Source organism: Coturnix japonica, chromosome 10 (assembly GCF_054131305.1).
Source record: "Coturnix japonica strain WE chromosome 10, WE-NBRP24, whole genome shotgun sequence".
Classification (NCBI taxonomy): domain Eukaryota; kingdom Metazoa; phylum Chordata; class Aves; order Galliformes; family Phasianidae; genus Coturnix; species Coturnix japonica.
This window is the reverse complement of record NC_140672.1, coordinates 3,877,255-3,897,215: the sequence shown is the minus strand read 5'-3', so window position 1 is coordinate 3,897,215 and position 19,961 is coordinate 3,877,255. Positions and strand designations below refer to the sequence as shown.

Genomic DNA, 19,961 nt, shown 5'->3' with positions numbered 1-19,961 from the left:
CGAGCCATCCCCAGGGTCCCTAACACAGCCCCAACCCCATCCACACACATGAGGCAGAATCAGGCCCATTTTATCCCCTCACCACCATTAAAAACAGCATGAAACCTTTCAAGAGTGATAAACACCATTTTTACTCAGGCAATGAAACATGGGGGGGGGAAAAATATATATATATTAGTAATCATCATAATAATCTCCTTTGTGTGAGTATAACTCTTACAAATATTTACCTGACATATAAAAGGGAAATTACATACAAAATCAAGGCTGATGGCAGCGATGGATGGTGTACAAAGTGAGCCTGGTAGTAGTCAGCACAAAGAGGGGGAGGGGGTGAGGATGGAGGGATGGAAGCAGGGAGCAGTCAGGGTGGGCACTCATTGGCACTTCACTGCAGACATAAGATCTAGGGGCAAACTCACACACAGCAACACTGCGTTCATGGACACTGCTGCTGAAAGGGACACATCATTTCTGCTGCAGGAAAGGTGGCCACAACTGCAACAGGGGATGCAGCAGTGTTGCCCACGTGAACTTAAAATACGCCTTCTGTTATAGGTAACTATGGCTGGTATGTATATATTTATATATATGCAACTATAACCATATTATAGTTAATAAATCATTCCTTAGGAATCTTTGCCCAGACTGGACGTGCACGCTGAGAGGCACAGAAATGCAACAGCACGCGGGTGGTGGAGGCAGCAGCATGTGGACAGCAGGAGCAGAGCAGTGTGAGGATGCTGCCACATCGCATCACTGCTGCGGGTACAGCTCTGCCTTCCACACAGCTCCGTGCTGCAGGAAGCATCACAAGGATTTGATCTCGCTGTGCTGGCATCGCTCCTGGCTGCCACCAGTGCCCTGCAGCCACGCTGGGGCTGGGAGGGCTGCTGTGGAGCTCAATACATAGGAGAAGAAGGGAAGAGAGTGGTGCCAGGCTGCAGCCACCACGGTGCTGGTGAGGGGAGCTGTGCTGCAGCAGGCTGTGGTTGGCAGTGTGACAACCCAGCAAAGGAAAGAGGGGGAAAAAAGGGGGTTTTCTATTCTGTCAGCTGTGCAAAGAGGTGAACGTTCAACACAACACTGCAGGTGCACAGCATCAGCCATCAGCCCCTTTGCTGGGTCAGTGGGAGCCGGGTGGGGACCCTGCGTGTGCCCAAGCTTTGTGTCTATATAATAAATCCTTTCTAATAGATAACTAATAAAATATATCTCCGGTGTATGGCTCTGCTTTAACAGATGTCTGCACTGCATGCGGAACGCAGGGGTTAGAAAATAGAAGGAAAAACAGCTCAATTTCTTTTACAAAAAAAGGTAGCAGCAAAAAGGTTTGCTAAGGTTTTAGCTGGGCTAGGTAGGAAACAGTCCAACAGCATTTATTTCCCTTATCTGACACCTCAGGGCTGCCTGTGTGAGGGAAGGAGCCTCAGCCCTTCTGCTGGGCTCACTAAGGAGTAACCACCTCCAAAAGCAGCAGGCAGCCTGCATGGAAATGCTGCCTGGATCTGCCTTTCCCTGTAAAGGGCAGCTTTGTTTGCTTCCCTCATTACGCAGTGCTGCAGGGGGATTGGAGAGAGCAGTGCAAGATCCAGAGAGTGACTGCTGCTCTGTGCCTCGCCGTGCTGAGTGGGGAAAGGAGCTCCAAGCAGAGCTCCTTCCCTGGTGCTCCAAACAACAGCCCTTGGTGCTGTGCCATGCAGCACGTGAGGACAGTGACAGCACATGGGGATGGCCACCTTCACACCTGGGGTGCAGCAGCCACACGTGTGCTTTCTGCAGGGTCGCTCTGGGGTAATAATAAGGCAAAGTGCTCGAAGGTAGGAGAAAAGCAGCCGGGTGTGGAGCTGGGGGTGGTGAGCTCAGTCTGCCCTGCCCAGCTTCGCGATCAGCTCGTCGCAGATCTTGGTCAGCTCCTCGATCTCCTGGTTCTGGAAAGGAAGAAGGACCCTGTGGTACATCCCTCCTCATCCCCTGATGACCCCATTCCCTTGATCCTCAAAAGCACTTTCTGACCCCAAAACAGAGAGAACAGCTCCAGCACCAAAGTGGAAGCACAGAGCATCCCCAGTGTGCTGGCAGTGGACGTTACCTTCTGCTGCAGGGCTCTCTCCAGGGACTCCACCTTCATCTGCTCCTTTCTCAGCCCTGCATGCAGAGCTGCGCTCTCTGCTTTGGCCTTGGTGCGCACCTGGGCGATCTCCTCATTGGCTCTGCATGGGGAGAGATGGGGCCATGGTTATGGGGTGGGAGCTCTGTGGTAAGGATGTTGGGTCATGATGTTCCAGCAGAACCCAGCTCCTGCATGCTGCAATGCATCAGAGGTGGTTTTGCTACTGCTGCATGGAGGTGAATGCTCATTTCTCAGGGCCAGGCACCTGCTGCCCATCCTCCTGCACCTCACAGCTCTTACTTGTCCAACTTCTCCTCCGCGTGGACCTTCAGGGCCTGGTATCGCTGCTCCTCTTGCTTGACACGGTTTAAATAGTCCTGAGCACACTTCTTCAGGGCTTCTTCATTCTGGAAAACAAAGTACATCCATCTGCACTGGGACCAAGCACAGCGTGCTTCTCTGATGACAGATCTGCATGGGACAGGGTGGGAGCAATGAACAGCCCCCATAGCCGCAGGGATGGGGGAGGACACCGGGATCAGGACCTTCTTAAAACCTTCCAGGACACCCTTCAGGTTTTCATATCTCCTGAAGAGATCTGATAGGGACCTCTCCACAGAGTTGAGGTCTGCCAGCGCCTGGTCCTTCTCCATGGTGAGCTGCTGCAGATTCTTTTGGGAGGTCATATTTGTCCTCTGCTCATCCTCTGTGAGGGGAACAAACAGGGATGTGGTGACTGAGCACAGACAGCATTGCCCTGCCCCGCAGCACTGGGACCTCACCTATCATCTGGGCAATGGTCTTTTCATACTCAGCCACAATTTTCCTGCAAAAGAAATAAGAGAACAAAAGTGAGTAGGAAGCAGCAGTTCCCGCAGGCACACACCCACAGCTCTGCTCCAGCACGCTGCCCTGGGCCCCAGTGCTGCAACAGCCTGGGCACCCCCTGCTGCTGCTCCCAGATCCCCTCCATCCGCAGCTAATGGGATTTCATCCCCACAACAAACAAACTGCAGGCTCAACACAGCGCAGGCACAAAGCAGACATGCCTCGCGATGTGTCCCACCCCAGTGAAGCAGAACTGTGTCATCCCATTACGGCCCCACAGACAAGCAGGGGGAACATGAGCACAGCATCCCACTGGGCAGGGGTCCCACCTCATCTCCAGGACCTCCTGACGACTCTCCTCGTACTTCTTCTTCCACTCATTGGCTTCGATCTCCTTTGTGATTATCTGGGGAGCAGCAAAACGAGACCTTGGCTGTGCTCCACCATCACGCCCACCCCCATCCCTCCATTGCAGAGCAGGACAGGGCAGCCCACACTGTTACCTCCTCCCGGATGAGTGTGAGCACGGCCGCCTTCTCGGAGGCGTTCAGGCAGATGCTGTCCAAGGGGCTGTCACTTCTGCTGCCACTGGTGATGGTTGTGGGGGGTTTGTCTGCCAGGCACAGCGTGGGATGGCCCTGCATGGGAATCACCCAGCTGGGTGTTGTCTTTTGCTCATCTTTTCTCCTTGGTTCCCATGTTTGGGGTCACCCCCTCACTGCCCCTGGGCCTGCACCCCAAAGAAGAGGCAGAGCAGGGGCAGACCCAGCTGTAAGCTGAGCTGTGCTCCCATCCAACGTCACTTTGCTTTGCTCTGTGTTTGGCTCTAGAATAGCTAGGGCTGCACCGTGGGGGTGGGTGCTGGGTATGGGTGGGGGGGTCCTGTGGGTGAATGTCCCCAGCAAAGCACTCCTGCACCACACAGCTCAGGCAGCTTCTTCCTCCCTCCACTGTCTCTGCAGCAGTGCAGCCCCTCGCAGTTATCTCCTTGGAAACGGGCTGTGAGGCCATAAATAGCAAAGTGCTGGGAGAAGGCAGCCTGGTTCTGCAGTGTTTTGGAAACAAAAGCACCTCCTCTCCTCTCCTCTCCTCTCCTCTCCTCTCCTCTCCTCTCCTCTCCTCTCCTCTCCTCTCCTCTCCTCTCCTCTCCTCTCCTCTCCTCTCCTCTCCTCTCCTCTCCTCTCCTCTCCTCTCCTCTCCTCTCCTCTCCTCTCCTCTCCTCTCCTCTCCTCTCCTCTCCTCTCCTCTCCTCTCCTCTCCTCTCCTCTCCTCTCCTCTCCTCTCCTCTCCTCTCCTCTCCTCTCCTCTCCTCTCCTCTCCTCTCCTCTCCTCCTGCCTGGATCCACCCATGATGGAGCTGTGGGCAACCACTTTGGACACAGCCCCAGGTCCAGGCAGCCTCAGCAACCTCCTGCAGCACCATGCACAGCAGCGGTGCAGCTCTGCCTTCCCCACAGCTTGGGCAGCCTCAGCAGCACCAAACACAAGGTTCACTTTGCCCAGTGTCCTTGTGGGGCTTAGTGCAGTTAAATCTGTCTCAGAGGTGCTGATGTTGCTGATGTTGCTAATCTCGTTGTCACCTGCTTGTCAGCTCTGCGTAGAGGCAGCTCTGCTGGCACAGACCCCCCCCCCACCCACACACTCATCACCATCAGCCCCACAACCATGCAGCAGCCCCAGCAGAGCCACCCCAAGGTGACTGTGGGCAAAAAGGGGGAAGGAAGCATCACTCACAGGGAAGGCAACAGATCCATCCTTGTCCGTTTGCTTGGAGAGCTCCTTCTCAAAGCCTGGAGACAGAGAAATAAAATGTTTTAGCTGCTAGAAAATGAGACCCTGGCAGCACATGCAGCTTCACTGGGATGTAGGTGTATAGTGCATGGCCTGAGTAAACCTAGGTAGGCTTTCTACCCTTCTCCTGCCCTTGAGGGGAGGATACATCCCACATTCCAGCTGCAGCTGCAGCCAACACTCCCCTCTGGTGGCAGCCCAGCCTCTGCTTGTTCCCACAGCTGTCATATCAGTGATGCTGAGGGAGCAGAGATGTGCAGTTATGGAATCCCTCCCCTATAAGACAAAGTGCTCTCTCAGAGCTCTGCAGCTCTGAGCAGCATTCAGGGGAGCTGATTAATGACCAGCTGCAAGCCCTCCATGCGGCCATTTCTGCTGCTTGCACCTATAACTCGCTATCGATTAAGTGCCACATTGCCTGGCTTTTAATTATTTCTTAATAGATTGGTCACAGCAGATAATCACATAGGAGACAGACAGCAGGAGCAGCAGTGTGGCCTTCAGCAGTGACCTGGAGCTCTCTATTAGCAGGCAGTGTGTGCCGGCAGCTGTGCTGGCACAGGGTGCACCAGGAGCAAAAGCAGAGCAGGATTGAAGCTTTCAGTAACAGCCCTGACTTTGCATTTGTGTTTTCATTACTGAGCTCAATGCATTTTGAGAGGAGCTGGGATGCTGGGCTCAGCAAGGCAGGGAATGGGCTGTGGGGCATTCTAAAGCCAGGATGCTCCAGATAAAGAGCACACTGATTTTTCCATAATGAAAGCAATGTAGACAAGCAATACATGGCACAAGCACAGCCAGGGGCAGTGGGGATGCTCCCTACCTGCCTCCATGCCAGGCTTCACCGCTGGTACGGGGACATTGGAGCACTCAAAGTACTCCAGGTCATCCTCAGGTTCTCCCTTCTTCTCCAGCCCAGCTGCTTTCTGTGTGCAGGAGGTGGATGCCAACTTCTCCTCATCAGTGGCGCGTCCATCCCGAGTGGCAGCGTCTGGGATTTCTGAGATCAACGTTCCCTCATCCTGTGGGATCAAGGTGTGCAGGTTAACAGGGCAGAGCTGAGCTGCAGGGATCAGAGCTGGGCTGTGTGGATGGGTAGTGGAGGCTCAGCATCCCCTGCTGCTCCCACCCACCTGAGCACAACCATCCAGCACCAGCGCCGGCGTCTCGTACTGCTTCACCTTGCAGCCGCTCCTGCAGACAGAAGGAAATGGACACATTAAGCTGGTGCTCATGAGGGCCAAGGAGGGGACAGCAGAGGTGCGTGCGGGACAGCCCAAGCGAGGGGAGGCAGCCCCAGCACCAGCATTGCACCCACAGCAAAACCACTCACCAGTGAGGTACTGGAGGGCCAGAGTGAGTTCTGGAAGGAGCAGAAGGAACAAGCAAACAAAACACACAGCTACAGAGAGATCGGGTTTGTCTTTGAGATGTTTATTGCTATTGGAGGGAAGGAGCACAGAAAGCACACGAGGTGCTGACGGCGAGAGAGGACGTGACGAAAGGTTCCCCTGCTGCATCTGGCCTCCATGTCCAGTGCAATGGTATCACATCTGAGTGCACACTGATTTCCTTGCAGGTGGTCCTGTGCCCAACAGAGACCTGTGCTGCCCCATCCCTACCCACATAGCAGCACCCACATCCCTGTGGGTCTGAGCAGCTGGGCAGAGCCCTGCTGTGCTCACAGGACAGCACTGCTGTGTGTTGCAGTAGAAAGCCTTGAGGAGGGCTGAAGGCTGAGTTCAGGTCGCTCCTGCAGTGATACATGGCTGGGGCTTCTTCCACAGGCTTCACCCCACGTTCCCAAATGCCTCATTCCAGTGGCAGGGCTGCAGACTCAGCCCCAACCCAATGTGTGGTGCTGCTGTCCTGAATCAGCTGCAGGCAGAGCAGGGATGCTCACAGAGCCCCAAGAGGAGGGTGCACGCAGCACCAGGTCTGTGCCACCAAAACCAGCACAGACATGATGCATGGGGACACGTTTCCAGCCCCACACCAGAGCTGTAGCCATGCAGAGGTCAGAGCAGATTTGCAGCAGGACAGCCCTTGGGTTGAGAAATTCCATCCCTGCCTGCTTCAACCCACCCATGCTCCAGCAGAGCAATGTGGTATGGAACATCTGCAGGCTGCCATGCACGTCTGATTCAGATAAAGTCCACCCTTGGCTCTATTTTTTAATAGCACACCTAAATGCAACCAGTTAACCTGCAGCTCTCCGCCCTGCACGACCTCCTGGGGTGCTGTTACCACACTACTCGGTACCTTTGACCTCCCCCAGTGCCAAGACAGCAACTCTAACTCAAAAGGATGGAGCCAAGCAGCCACAGCTTAAAACCACGCTGCAAAAAGGCCCATCAGTCTGCAGCTGAGACACAGATGTCCGTGCTTGAGCCAAGCTCTCGTGCATATGGCAGCCAGCACTAAGCAGAACAAGAAGGGCATTCGGGCAGATGACATAAGATAAGGGATAAGCCCAGCGCGCTGTGGGTGCCCTCACACAAGACAGTGACAGCCCAGGGACCGTCTCCAGCTGCTGCTTCCCAACCTGCCCCTCTGCAGCAGCTGCTTCTATGGGGTTTGCCATGGGGAAGAGTAAAGGACACCCTTCCCTTTTGGGGCTGCAATCTCCCTGTAAGGAGCTGGAAGCCTGGCTCTCCCAGCGCTGCCATTACTTATACACCATCAGAATGCACGGCAGGTCAACATGCTGCTGCAGCAAGCAGGGGCACAGCCTGCAGTGCAGCTCATGGCTGCAGCACCCGCAGGGCAAAGCTGCACGGGATGGGGTCCATGCCATGGAGACAGGTGGGCCAACACACACCCAGAGAACAGAAGCAAAGGGAAAGAGGAAAGAAAGGCAAGAAGAGAGTACTTACAACAGAAAACAGAGAAATTTCACTTGTTCAGTAGTCCTGAGGCACCCAAGAATAGACAGGAAAGAAAGGCAGACAGATGGAGAGAAGAAAAGCGTGTGAAAAGACCTGAGTATTGCTCTCATCTGGAGAAACACACTGAGTCACACAGCTCAGGCTCTGGGGGAGCAGCACACAGATAAGGGATCCTGCGTTTGCTATTAGCAGAGGTGGGATGAGACCGAGCACTGCCCCAGCTTCTGGGATAACACAGAAGGGCTGAGACCTTCCAGCTGCTTCCACCCAGGGTCACACAGCAAAGCCGACCCTGCAGGAGTCTGCATCATTCTTTGCTAAGAGGAAGATCCCCCCCTCTGCCCTTGGTTCTACGCTCCAGGTGCTGTCTGCCATCTGTAAAGCCACCACAGCTCTCCCACTGTTCCCATCTGCAGAGTGACAGCTCGGTTTCTTCTTACTGTCAAACCAGCCACAGCCTCAGTGCTTCTAAAATTGCCCCTTTTAAGCTGATTTCCTCTTTCTGCTTTCAACTGGTTCCAACCACCAGCACTGAGTGCAATGGTGCTGGAAGGACCCAATAGTGGCTGGGCAATTCCTGCATCTCACAGTCATCCCACTGCCCCACTGCATGCCCAGAGACCCACAGAGGGCACACAGAGCCAGCCCTGTCCCAGCAGCTGCTTCATATCTGACAGCCTCAAGAGCTGAGATCCAGGCTGAGACAGCACTGCCCAGACATGGTTTGTAATAGGAAATAGTGAGGTTTGTGATTAAACCTGCTCCCTGAGGAGGGCAATGCTGCCTGCAGCCCCAGCAGGCATTACAAAACATCCCCATTTACAGGAGGGTTTTAAATAGCCCACTTCAGGAACTACAACTGCACAAATGCCCGCATGCCCTGGAATAAGTTTGGGAAGGGACAAGGTCCCACCACCTGTGCAGTGCCATAGAAGTAACAGCCATCCACCTGTAAACCTCCATCCTCTCCCCTGCTGCACAAAGGGAAGCTCAACAGCAGTGCACAAATGTCCCAGCAGTGTCTGAGCACTGCTCTGTGCACCCACCCTGCTCATCCCATCCACTCCTGGGTGGGCAGCAGGATTGGGGTGGCACATTGCAATGGGCACAGAGGAACATGGAAGCCCCCACACATGGGAGGAAGGGGCTGGCTGTGCTCCACACTCACGTTATCAGACGCGATTTGGCCTTCTGTGGGGAGCCTCTGCTCTTCCCCAGCTCATCCTCCAGCGTCTGGGACTCCAGGATCTCATTCAGGCTGTTGTCGGCTGCAGGGCAGCAGTCAGTGGTACTGCTGAGGGTCTTGGTGGGTTTAAAGGGATCCACAGAGTCAAAGTTATTGGGGTCGAACTGGTAAGAGCCTTTGGGGAGGGCAGGCGAGTGCTGCAGTGCTGAGTTACTGCCAAAGGGGCCAAGCTCAGGGTTGTCCCACGGTGCAGGGGAGGCCCTGGGGGAGCCCTGGGGTCCTTTCTCTGTGTTCTCTATGGGCCTCCTGTGCCTCTTTGGAGTCAGCTTGCTGGCTGGGATCCTGCTGGCCTTCCTTGGTGAGGCTCTCCGTGTATCCACTCCATCCCCACCTTCTGGGGCATCGACTTCAGCTTTTGGGAGCTGCCCTGGGGGCTGGGGGCCTGGGTCCTCCCCGTGCTCATTCAGTGGGAGGCAATGGGGGGCTGGTGGGCAGCTCTGCAGCACGCAGTGCTCTGCCACGACAGAACTGTCTGCCTTACACTGCTCAGGGTCTGATGCCAGGGGCACTGAGGGCTCCTCGCAGGGGGCAGGCTCTGTGCTTTCCCCTCCTTTGCTCTCTTGGGAAGGCAGCTTTCCATTCTGGAGCTGACAAGGTGAGCTCTCCTGTGCCGGAGCATCCCCTTCTGGCTCCGTCAGCCCCACACCGGTGTCAGCCTTGTCCCCTCCCGACATGACCCTCTCACACCCGGCTGTGCCCACATGGGGTGCCGGTGGCCGGGCTTCAGCCGAAGTCTGTGTCACAGCCGGGTCTTCAGGGCCACTTTGGGTCCCCATGTTGGATAGAGGGGCCCCGACCTCGGGCTGAGCCTCCTCTTCGGAGCGCTGCTCCCCTTCCTGCAGCTCCCCATGGCCACTGAGCCCTGCAAAGAGAAAGCAGCGCATCAGAGCCTGCCCCCTGTTCCCCCCTGCCCCATGACTGTGTTCTATGGGGGTGCCCTCCCATGCTGCCAGGATCCCTGCTGAACTCTGGCTTCAAGAACTTTAAAACTCAAAGCTCGTGAATGCAGTGCAGGGAATTGTGTGTAAAGCAGAGGGTGTAAAGCAGGGGAGCCCCATGGGAGGCACTGTGCTGTGCTGCACTGTGCCAGCAGACATCATACCACCAACATCTCCATTTATGTCCTCCCCCTCGCCACCGCCTGCTCCCACCCAGAGTGCCACCAGCTCCAGGGGAGCTTTGTAATGCCAATGCCATTGAATGGTCAGGACCAACTGCAGAGCACAAACCAGAGCATCTCCACCACCACCAGAGACACACGGCTGTCATGGGGGTGAAACACTGACTGTGCACAGCAGCTGCACAAGGTTGGTGCTCCTGCTCACAAAATGTCGCTGCAGTGCATCAGTGTGATGGAGAGCACAAGCTGTGCATGCAGGAGGGAGCAGAGCAGAGCCTGGGAGCACGGGGTGGGATGGGAGGGAGGGAGCTGCCTGTATCCCCATAGAGATCCCACCCTGCACCGCTCTGCTGCCAGAGTTCCTTAATCACAAATCCCGCTCCATGACTTAATCACTATTTACTCCAATCCCTTCCTCTAAATCCTTTTACTGTTTAATCTTTTCGTTGCTGTCAGGGGATGGAGAAGCTCCTTATCCACCGGGGCATCCTGAAAGCTACACCCAGAGCCGGCACAGGAGAACAGTCAGCATCACCCCTACAGCTCAGGGGCATCCGAGCAAGGCATGGGCTGGCAGCAAAGGGAGAGCGAATGTGGGCGAGTCCAGAACATGCAGCCAGCAGCCCTGACTCAGCTGACGGCTGGTGGTTTGCACCATTGATCTCCGGGGATGCTAAAAGCCATGGGAATGAATCACGAGGGGCTGTGCGCTCCCTGAGACTACAGACAGCTCCGTCCGGATGGACGCTGCCCCACAGAACGCATCGGTGAACACAAACCCAGCACAAATGTACTTGGAGTGCAGCCAGAAAGCGCTCTGAGAGCCCTGCCAGGCCCTCCCACCCTAAAACCTCCCCCACAGACCTGTAGGAACATTGCACCACGCTCGCTGCGCTGCTCCCCGATGTTTTAACCTCACCGAGACACCCCTGGGCAGAAGCTCAGACTTCAAAGCGGGGGCAGAAGGCGCCTTTTAAAGGCACTGCACGTTCCCATCAGGTTCTCACAGCCGGAGCTCATCCTGCTTTCCAGCCCTAACAGTAATCACGTCTTGAATAACAAGCGGCGGAGAAAACCACCTCTCCCCATTCCTGCGGGTGTCCTCAGGGCGGGGAGAGGAGGGACGCAGCCATCGCTCAGAGCTGTGGCCGTGAGCCCAAAGCAAAGCAGCTCCACGGAGCACTGCGCTGCCCTCCCAACCTCTGTGCGCTCGCACCGAGGGCTCTGCGTGCAGCACCGGGCACTGCTGGCTATGCAGCGCTATGCAGTGACCATGGAGATCTAACGCTCTCGGATGAAAAATGCACGGGGAGGGCAGTTACAGCTGCTTTGTGCACGGTGACATTTGGCCGCTTCTATCCGCAGCGCTGAGCAAAACAGCGAAAACCCAACGGCCCCCTCCATCCCACGCTGCGATCCGGCACAGCCCTGGGATCGCCCCTCGCTTTGTGCACGGATGAGTCACGCATCCCTCCCTCCGCTTGAGCACAGGATATCTGGGCTGTGCGTTACGTCGCTTAACGGCCTCTTTCCTCTTTCGGCTTTCCGCTTTTTCTTTTGCAGACATTGGGCTATTTTTAAATCCTTTCTGTTAAGAATTAGCATACCGGCAAACGAGCAGCAGCACACCGGATAACACGTGCCCTGCACCAGGGGAGCAGCCGCTCAGGCTGACAGCGTTGCTTTGCACTGACACTGCTCCATATTTGCTGCTTCTGCTCGTTTCCTTGCGCTGAAAATCCCCTCCTGGCAGATAACTGAAGAGAACTTCAGGACAGAATCGCGGCCTCCATCATATGAGGCAACAGGAGAAGGGCTGTTCAGTGATCCTGAATGGGGGTAAAGCCAAATCTACCCCTCCCCAGGGTGATGGGGCCAGCTGAATATTGAATACTTGACTTTCTCTGCAAGGCAGAGCAGGTCTCCTCTGGGTTTGCAGCAGAGCATCACCCTCAGCCCCACAGCACTGCAGCCATTGTGCATGGAACAGGGACCAGCACAAACACAGTCAGCACAGCAGCACCCTGAGGTCCACAGCAACGCACAGCAGCTTCCACAGGAATAACCCAGACACCTGCAAGGGGAATTTCCTAAGGAAGCCTTCATCTTTCCTCCTTAGACATTATCCTCCAAACTAAAGATGCCTCGATCCCTTCTTAAAGGGAAGGATTACTCTGAGAGCTGAGATTACCAGGAGCACAAACCAGACGCTCTCTCCATCAAGGCAAAGGACTCTCTCCTTGGGGATGCACCCAGGACCAAGGGAGGAGTGGGCACATCTCTGCAGCCCGGCTGAGCAGCCAACTCCAGCCTGCTGCTGCAAGCCCAGCAGTGCAAGCCACAGAGCAGCAGCAGGGGCAGCTGGGAGAGCAGAGAGTGCTTGGGACATCAATCCATCACCCCGAGGCACATCCTCGGTGTTCCCAAATGCAGAGCCATAGAACCCTGCTGCCTATCTCAGCATGGGGACACAGCAGGGTGTGATCGGCGGTTACAACACGGCTCAATGATAATTTTGCACTGCACAGACATGAGCCAAGGGAGGCTGAGCCAACTCCTCCAAGCCTGCAGTGTCACCCCTTCCCTACCAGCAGGATGCAGTAAATTCAGTGTTTAACCCACATTAGGGAACAGCAGAAAGCACACAGCCCCAAGTGCTGGCATTTGAACCATCCAGGCCATTAACCACAAAAAATGTGGCAGGCATTATTCAAACCAAGAGACTTCTCCTTGACCCCACCCTGCTTTTCTGCACCCGGAGCAGAAAGCCCATGAGCCAGAGGTGTGCTCTGTCCTTACCTCGGGTCCCGGCCTCAGGCTGCAGCTCGCTGGGCTCCTTTAGTGCTGAGCAGGTCGGTGTTTCTGCTTCGGGGGTCTCATAATTACCTTCGGAGTCCGAGCTGCCGAGGGGGGGGAAAAGAGTGAGGAATTACCACTTTCAAGGCTAGCTGGGAATCGCTGCCTACACATCCAGCCAGACCGGCTCCTGCGGCTGCCACTCTCCTGTCCAGCAGGGCCACGCTAGCAAACGGAAAAGGGAGAGCAAGTAAAACAACATTGAGAGCATCCCCTGTGCACCCATGTGCCCCAGTATTGCCTTGATCGGGTCACCCCAAGCAGCCACCACTGACCTCTGAGAATACAGCAACACAGAGGCATCTTCCCTATGGCTTCGGGGCTGCTCTGGAGTGTATTTGGGAAGGCTTGATGCACACACCAGCACCTCGATACACACAGCAATACCTCGACACACGCACCGGCACTTGGCTGGGAGCACGGCACACACCATTCTCGAGAAGCTCCGGCTCAGCCATGCGCCCCGTCCCCTCCTCCCACAACCCGCTCCCGAAGCAGCGGTGCCGGCTGCGGACAGAGATGATGCGAGGCAGCGAGCGGAGCTTGGGGACCGCAGGGGAGCGGGGGATCGGGAGCCCCGCATGCACACACACACACCCGCGGCCGCCCGTCCCCGGGGCGCGGTGTACTTGCCTGAAACCCGGCGATTTGATCTCCTCCTCCGCTTCTCCCCCGACCCCTCCATCCTCCCCGTCGGGGCCGCCCCCTCCGCGCACCGCCGACCACGTCCACCTGGCCCACTGCACCGGCGAGAGCAGCTGCCAGGCGCTGAACGCCATCGCCGCTCCCCGCCGGGCTCAGTGCGGCCGCGCCGGCCCGGCCCCCGCCGCCGCCTCCCGCATCTCCGCCGCCGCCCGGCTCGGGGCCCTCCCCGGACCGTACTACTGCCGCGGGGAGAGCGGCCGCCTCCGCCCCGCCGGCTCGCACCCTCCCCCCGGCAAAGCCGACCGAGGGAGCGGCCCTGGAGGGGGGAAGAACCGGAGCTCCGCCGCCGCCCGCCCCACTGGGGGAAGGAGGAAGCGGCTGGTTCCCTGCCGTGCTCCCACCCCAACCCCGACCCGCCCGTGGCTGCGGCGATGGGGGGAGGTGGGCATCGCTCGGTGTCCCCATCCTGCTTCCCCGGCACCCTGAGGGGTGCGAGCATCCGGGATGCGGGGATTCGGGGTGTTCCGCCCCATCCCACCCCGCGGAGGGCAGGGAGCCGTGAAACCGCTCCGTGTAACCGCTCCGTTCCCCGCTTTACCGGAGCTGCACCTGCCCTTAGCGCTGCGGCTCCGGCCGAGGGACCAAATTTCCCCCGGCCCCAGAGCGCTGCTCCCATCGGCAAAGGGGGTCGGGCGGGGGGGAACCGCTACCCAGGGTGCTGGGAACACGGGGATGGACGGCAAAGGGAGGGAAACACCTGCCCTCCTGTATTCCAAAGGAAACACGGAGCTGGCCAGCCCTGTCTGGAGGTATATCCTTCTATGGCGGAGAGTTTGTTTATATATTTATTTAACTCTTGTTTAAGAATAACAGCAAACAGTCCCTGCTGAAAGCAGCTCTGCCTTGTGGGCCTCCCTTGGGAAGCTGCACCCTAAGCAGGGCTCTTACTTCCAAACCCGTTCCCTCCCACTCCCTTGGTAGAAAGAGGAGCACAGAGTTACTGCTGCGGCACCCAAAGTGCCTCGGGGAATGGCCGTGGTATGGCAGCAGGTCTGTTACAGGTGCTGACACTGCACAGCGGGGCTGTGTGACCCGGGCTGCACACCCTGCACCTCCCTGGGCTGAGCTGGTGAAGAGCAGAACTGTCTGGCTGCACAACCAGCCCGGCACATTGCAGAGATGCACAGCCAACCCACTGTAACCACCCAAAGTGCTCACGGGCCAGGCCAAGACCTCCATTCTATCCTCTGTGAATCATCAGCTCTGAGTGCCAGAAGTGCCCCAGGTGGGCTCTGCAACAGGATGGACTGGTCTGGCTGCCTCTATGCCACCAGCCTCTGTCCAAGGGCCTCATTCCTCACCATGCAGCATTTCAAATAACCACCCCATGGGGAACCTTTCTTCAAGGCTTCAAAGAACAGCTCTTACCCCTTTACAAAACCTTTCCAAGGTTCCCCAAAGAGATGCAGAACTGCTAAAGCAAAGGTGCTGCCAACCCCACAGCAGCTCTGAGACAGAGCAGCCGCATCCCCAGCCACTGTCCTCCATATACAGCAACCTGGGGGCACTGAGCCCTGCAAACCTCTGCCCTGTGCAGAGTGGCCTGCAGCACTTATCAGAGCTTATCAGCAGAAAAACAAGAGGCTGAAGCAGCAGAACCTCAACATCCTCCTGCCTGCTTTTGTGCCGAGCAGAAACAAGCAGCCACTTCCCCCCCCATCTGAAGCAGCAGGGCTGATTTCTGCAGATGAATTTTACATAACGAGCCTCTTCAGCCTGTGAACGGCAGCACGCAGCACATTGCAGCAGAGCTGGCTGCAGCCTCAGCTCCTCCTCCTCCCTCTCCCCTTCCCATCAGTCACTTCACAGATCGCTGCTGACCCAAAAGACTCCACTGGAGTGACAGCACTGCTGCGCCATAGAGCGGCTCACAGCTGCAGGGATGCCACGGAGCAAACAGAAATGCAAAGGGCAGAGGAGCAGCAGTGGGAGCACGATGCCTCTGCCACAGGGATCTGCATCAGCCATGGCACAGATGCTGCTGCTGCTGCACCCACTTGTTGTATGGGGGATGTGGGAGGAAATCAGCAACATCCAATGGAGGAAATCAGCAGCATCCTTCCATTGTGCACCAACACACAGAGCGGGCCCCACTCCCAGCAGCCTCAGAGGAAGGAGCAGGAGTGGGGTCAGTGAGATGAATGCTCATTGGGAGCAGCTAACGAGCAGAGCCTGCTTCCACCTGCTGCCTGCAATGAGCAATACTGAAATCGCCTCCAGTGGCATTTTCCAGCTTGGCGCACAACCCAGCCTGGCAGCAGCACTGGCTGCAAATCATCTGCTGAGGAGATAACCTGACTGCATCAGTCACACCATGGCTCGGGCGCAGCCTGCAGATGCATCTCTGCAGGGGATGCTGACCTGCTCCAAACAGAGCTGCCAGCAGCTCCAAGCAGAATGAAGGGCAGACTGAGCACACAGAGCCCGTGTCACTGCTGTCACCCCACCTGGGCTCAGCACAGGCCATTACCTTGTGCAAATGCCAACTTTGGGAATGAGGAAAACTACCCAAAGCTTTTATAGCCCAGCAAGGACTGTCCTGCAAATGCTAGGGAGGATGTTGTTTCATAATATGTTCTCTGACCTGTGCAGTGATGCTGAAGAGATCAATGCTGATGACTCTCATCTGCAGCTCACCTACCTGGGCTGGGAGACCAGCCAAGGAGAACTTCATCTCCATCTGCCTAAGTCAGAAAGGGCCCTGGGAAAACACAGTGGGAGGGAAGAAGAGCAACCAGGGTGCAGCAGCCCCAGGTTTCCATCCCTGTGACAGTTCCCATCGCTCCACATTCCACCAAAATAGCTGTGTAAAAATAGCAGTGAAGGACACAACTGTCACATATGAGCCTGACAGCACCAGCAGCCCCCCAGCTCCAGCTGTCCTTCCCCACCACGCAGCTGTCAGGCCAATGAGTGCAAGCATTTATGGCTGCTTTCAAAAGGAGCGATGCGAAAAGGAGCACGCTGCTTGTCCTGCGTTTTGCAAACAATATGCAGGGCTTCATCTCACTGATCCCAGTCGTGTGGACGTGAGCTCATGCAAAACAATTCAATAGAAACAGCCCTGAAATGTGCGAGTTTCACTTGTGATTTCAGACCGATGCTGTATGAACACGAGCACCTTCCTTCACCTCCTGGCTTTGTCCTATCCACCCTATCCACTCCTTTGCTAAAAATATCCCTGCTATGTGGCAAGAATGCTCTTATCAGGGGTTGTCAGGCTGCTGGATTTTAGTTCAGACTTGGAGATATTGTGAAACCCGGGCAGCATCTCCACATTGCTGTCCATGCACAGAGCACAGCTGCCCTGCAGCATCCCAGCGCTGCTCCAGTGCAGCCCTGGAACAACGCCTTGGGTTTTTCTGCCTGGGAACACCTCTAACTTAGTAGAACTATACAAGGAAATAACAGGCAGGGCTGTGGAGCAGCAGAGGACAGAACATTCCTGTTTTTCCCTGTTGCAGTTGTTTTCCCTCTGTTCACAGAGGAATGTTTGCAAACATTCAGAGGAGCAGCAGAGGGCACCTGCTCCATACAGCCCAGCACAGCTCCGGAGCAAAGCAAAGCAGGGCAGGTGCTCCCCGCTCACCTGCAGCACTGCGGGCCCTCCAGGGGTCCCCCAGAGCCTTCCAGCTGAGCAGAACAGCAGCAAACCTCCCGAGAGCAGTTATTTCTGCACCACGGGGCGGCTCAGTGGGAGCAAACATTCCTGTGTTCCATTAAGTGTTCGGGCTGATTTTAAGATAAGCCTCCCCGGTTTGCCTTTTGATCACAATTCAGCCTGCTTTTCTTTTGTTCCCAGCTCCCAAACTCCGTCGGTAATTCACAGCACTCCCGGTTACAGCCCAGCTTCCAGCTCCAAACCCCACACCTTGTTTTCTTAACTGCACTCCTGGCTCCTCGCGTTGTGATTTATGCCATGCAATGCAGGGGTGAGCTGCAGCCCGAGAAACTCAGTGTGCTGACAACAAACGGGAAACAGCCTGTTTTGTCAGGAACACTGAAAGCAGGGAGACAAGAGGGAAGGGAAAGGAAAGCTTTTCACTCACTCACTCCATTCTCACTTTCCTCCTGCTCTGCAGTTTCCAAACCAAACTCTACCCCTTAGCACTGCAGTGGGATCCCCAGCCCCGGGATCAGCCCCGGTCTGGTTCTCTCTCTCCCCCGGTCCCGCACTCACCGGCGCTCGGCGGAGCCGTCCCGCTGTTTCTGGCTTTGAGCCGCCCCCATAGCGGGACCGCAGCTCCGGGTCGTGTGGGGCAGCACCGGGCCGGGCCGGACCGAGCTACCGCTGCGCTGTGCCGGCCCCGACGGCGTCCCCGCCTCCGCGGGGGAGTGGACGGCACGGCTCTGCTCGGCACCGCACCGCAGGCGGACCCGGAGCGGCGGCATCCGACCTGGCGCCGATGGGAATCTGCCCCACGAGTTTGTACCGAGAGGGAACGGCTCCTGCCTGTCTGTCTGACTCCTTTTTCTTTCCGTGCAGCCACGAGCTGCTTTTCCGATCTACCCTCGGCACTCAAAGCCGCGCTCCAAGCTGACAACCCAGGGCAGCACTGCTGGACCCGCAGCCTCAGCACAGCACCGTCAGGTCGCACCCACAACCTGAGCATCCAACGCCCACGGAGCCCTGAGAAAAACTCACATATTCAACCTTTCCTTTTTTTCCCTTAGTGCTCTGGTTTGGGTTGTGCTATTTTTCAGCTAGAAAAGTGTTGACACCGTTGCAAGATTTCACCTTCCTAAAAAAAGAAAGCTATAAAGAAAACCTTCCTTGGATGAAAACAAAGTCTCCTGACCAGCCTGATGCTGGCGTGCTTGGGTTGCAGGAAGGCACCAGGGCCCCGTGGGCCCATCGTGATGCACAGCACATCTTGTCCCCGTAGCGGGTGATGTGCCCCACACTGTGTGCTCGGCTCTGTTGGTTGGCTGCTGACTGAGGGGCAGCAGATGGGAATAATCAGCTTTAGGCCAATCCCATGGAAATTTCCATGTTCCTGGGAAGGAGGCACTGCAAGCCCTCGCTGCCACCCCAGGGCAGAATTCCATTGGGGTTTCCGAGGACGGTGACTCAAAGCTGTGGCTGTCACATGGCTGTGTTTAAATACTTCAATGGAGCCTTCCATCCAAACAGCACTGCCCCAAACCCACCCAGAGCTGCAGCACTGGGCTGTAAGTTGCCTGACTGGTGGGTCACCACTTCAGCAGCCCTGATGCAGGGACTCTGTGCCCAAACCCTCCTCCTGCTGCCGTTTTCTCAGGTCTGAGAGCACAGAGAGCATCAGTGAGGCTCCCACAGCAGCAACTCATCACCCAGTTTGACGTGCAACACGAAGCCCGATGTGCCCACGCCGGCACGCAGCATCCCAGGGTGCTCACACAGCTCCTCCTTAGCAACGTAAACAGAGCCACAACACTGAGCGCATGCAGAGAACGTGGGAGCACCACGAGAGCGGGCAGCAGGGCGTGCTGCCACAAGGGGCTGCTGGGGACCATCATTCTGTGACCATCTCCGCACCAAGGCTTCCCGGGGACACCTCGTTCCCTGCTTCCTCCTCCCTCCATCCTTCTGCCAAGCACTCAGCCCTCAGCTCCCTTCTTTTTCCTACCTTTCCAGCACAGATCCGTCCCAGCACCGTCACTCTCTGCCACCTGTCCCCGGAGTTCCTCGGAAAGCTGCTGCCTGGAAAAGGAGCACAGAGGAAGGAAGGGGATGGACGGGGCGGGGAGGGCCTGGAGTCGTCGTCAGGGGATCTCGGCGCACCCTGAGCAAAAGGAAAAAGGATGTTTTGTAATATCTGGCGTGTCTTCCCGGAGCAGGGAGAGGAAAGCAGCAGGACAGGCAGTGCTGGGTGAACCATCCATGGCACTGCCGGCACCGCAGCCCTCCCGCATCCCGCGCCGGGCCTCACTGCTGTCATGCTGTAAAAATGTGCTCTTGGCTGGAATTTGGCAGCCTGGCCCCTGGCGGGGAGGGAACCTCCCTGCTTACAGACAACGGGAGCTGCAGCTCCAGGGCTGGGCTGGGAGGGAGCGTTGTCCTTGCTGAGCTCCGGTAGAAGAGGATCCCTGCATCCCGCACCCCATCCCGGTCAGCTCCTGCCCTCCCTCGGGCAAACCCCACCAGCCCCCGTTCTATGGACCCCGGAGAGAGCGTTGCAACCCCCAGCTGACCCAAGTTACGGTCTGGTCCCAAAAAGCCCCTAAAGCCGGTTCTCAGAGCTCCGCACACACGCACAGAAACCACTTCCACCGCACTCCGAACGCCGGTGCGTGGCTGCTGCCGAGAGGAGCGAGATTCAGCCCCGCTGTCGCCGTGCTCCCTGCAGAGGGAGCGCCAGGAGCAGCAATGAGGGCTGCAGCGGCCATTTCAGCTCGAAAAGCGAAGCGAAGGGAGGGGAGAGTTCTGCTCAG

The 19,961-nt window shown here is 56.8% G+C and overlaps 1 protein-coding gene across 9 annotated transcripts; it reads right to left on the bottom strand.

Annotated features, from left to right (window-relative positions):
* Positions 1–106: 106 nt before the first annotated feature.
* On the bottom strand, positions 107–19,468 carry TACC1 (transforming acidic coiled-coil containing protein 1). Of its 9 annotated transcripts, none has more exons than XM_015883140.3 (14): positions 19,157–19,466; positions 12,786–12,886; positions 8,789–9,728; positions 7,609–7,644; positions 5,866–5,926; positions 5,556–5,754; positions 4,676–4,731; positions 3,445–3,579; positions 3,271–3,347; positions 2,896–2,939; positions 2,659–2,819; positions 2,414–2,520; positions 2,093–2,213; positions 107–1,931 (listed from the first exon to the last, which is right to left on the bottom strand). In XM_015883140.3, the coding sequence occupies exons 3-14, from the start codon at positions 9,640–9,642 to the stop codon at positions 1,863–1,865; spliced, it is 1,920 nt and encodes a 639-aa protein (XP_015738626.2). In that variant the 5' UTR covers positions 9,643–9,728; positions 12,786–12,886; positions 19,157–19,466; the 3' UTR covers positions 107–1,862. The 9 variants fall into 9 exon arrangements, with proteins under 9 accessions (XP_015738626.2, XP_015738623.2, XP_015738625.2 ...); XM_015883137.2 differs by lacking the exon at positions 19,157–19,466 and adding an exon at positions 17,728–17,954; XM_015883139.2 differs by lacking the exon at positions 19,157–19,466 and adding an exon at positions 13,476–13,865.
* Between the last annotated feature and the right edge of the window lie 493 nt (positions 19,469–19,961).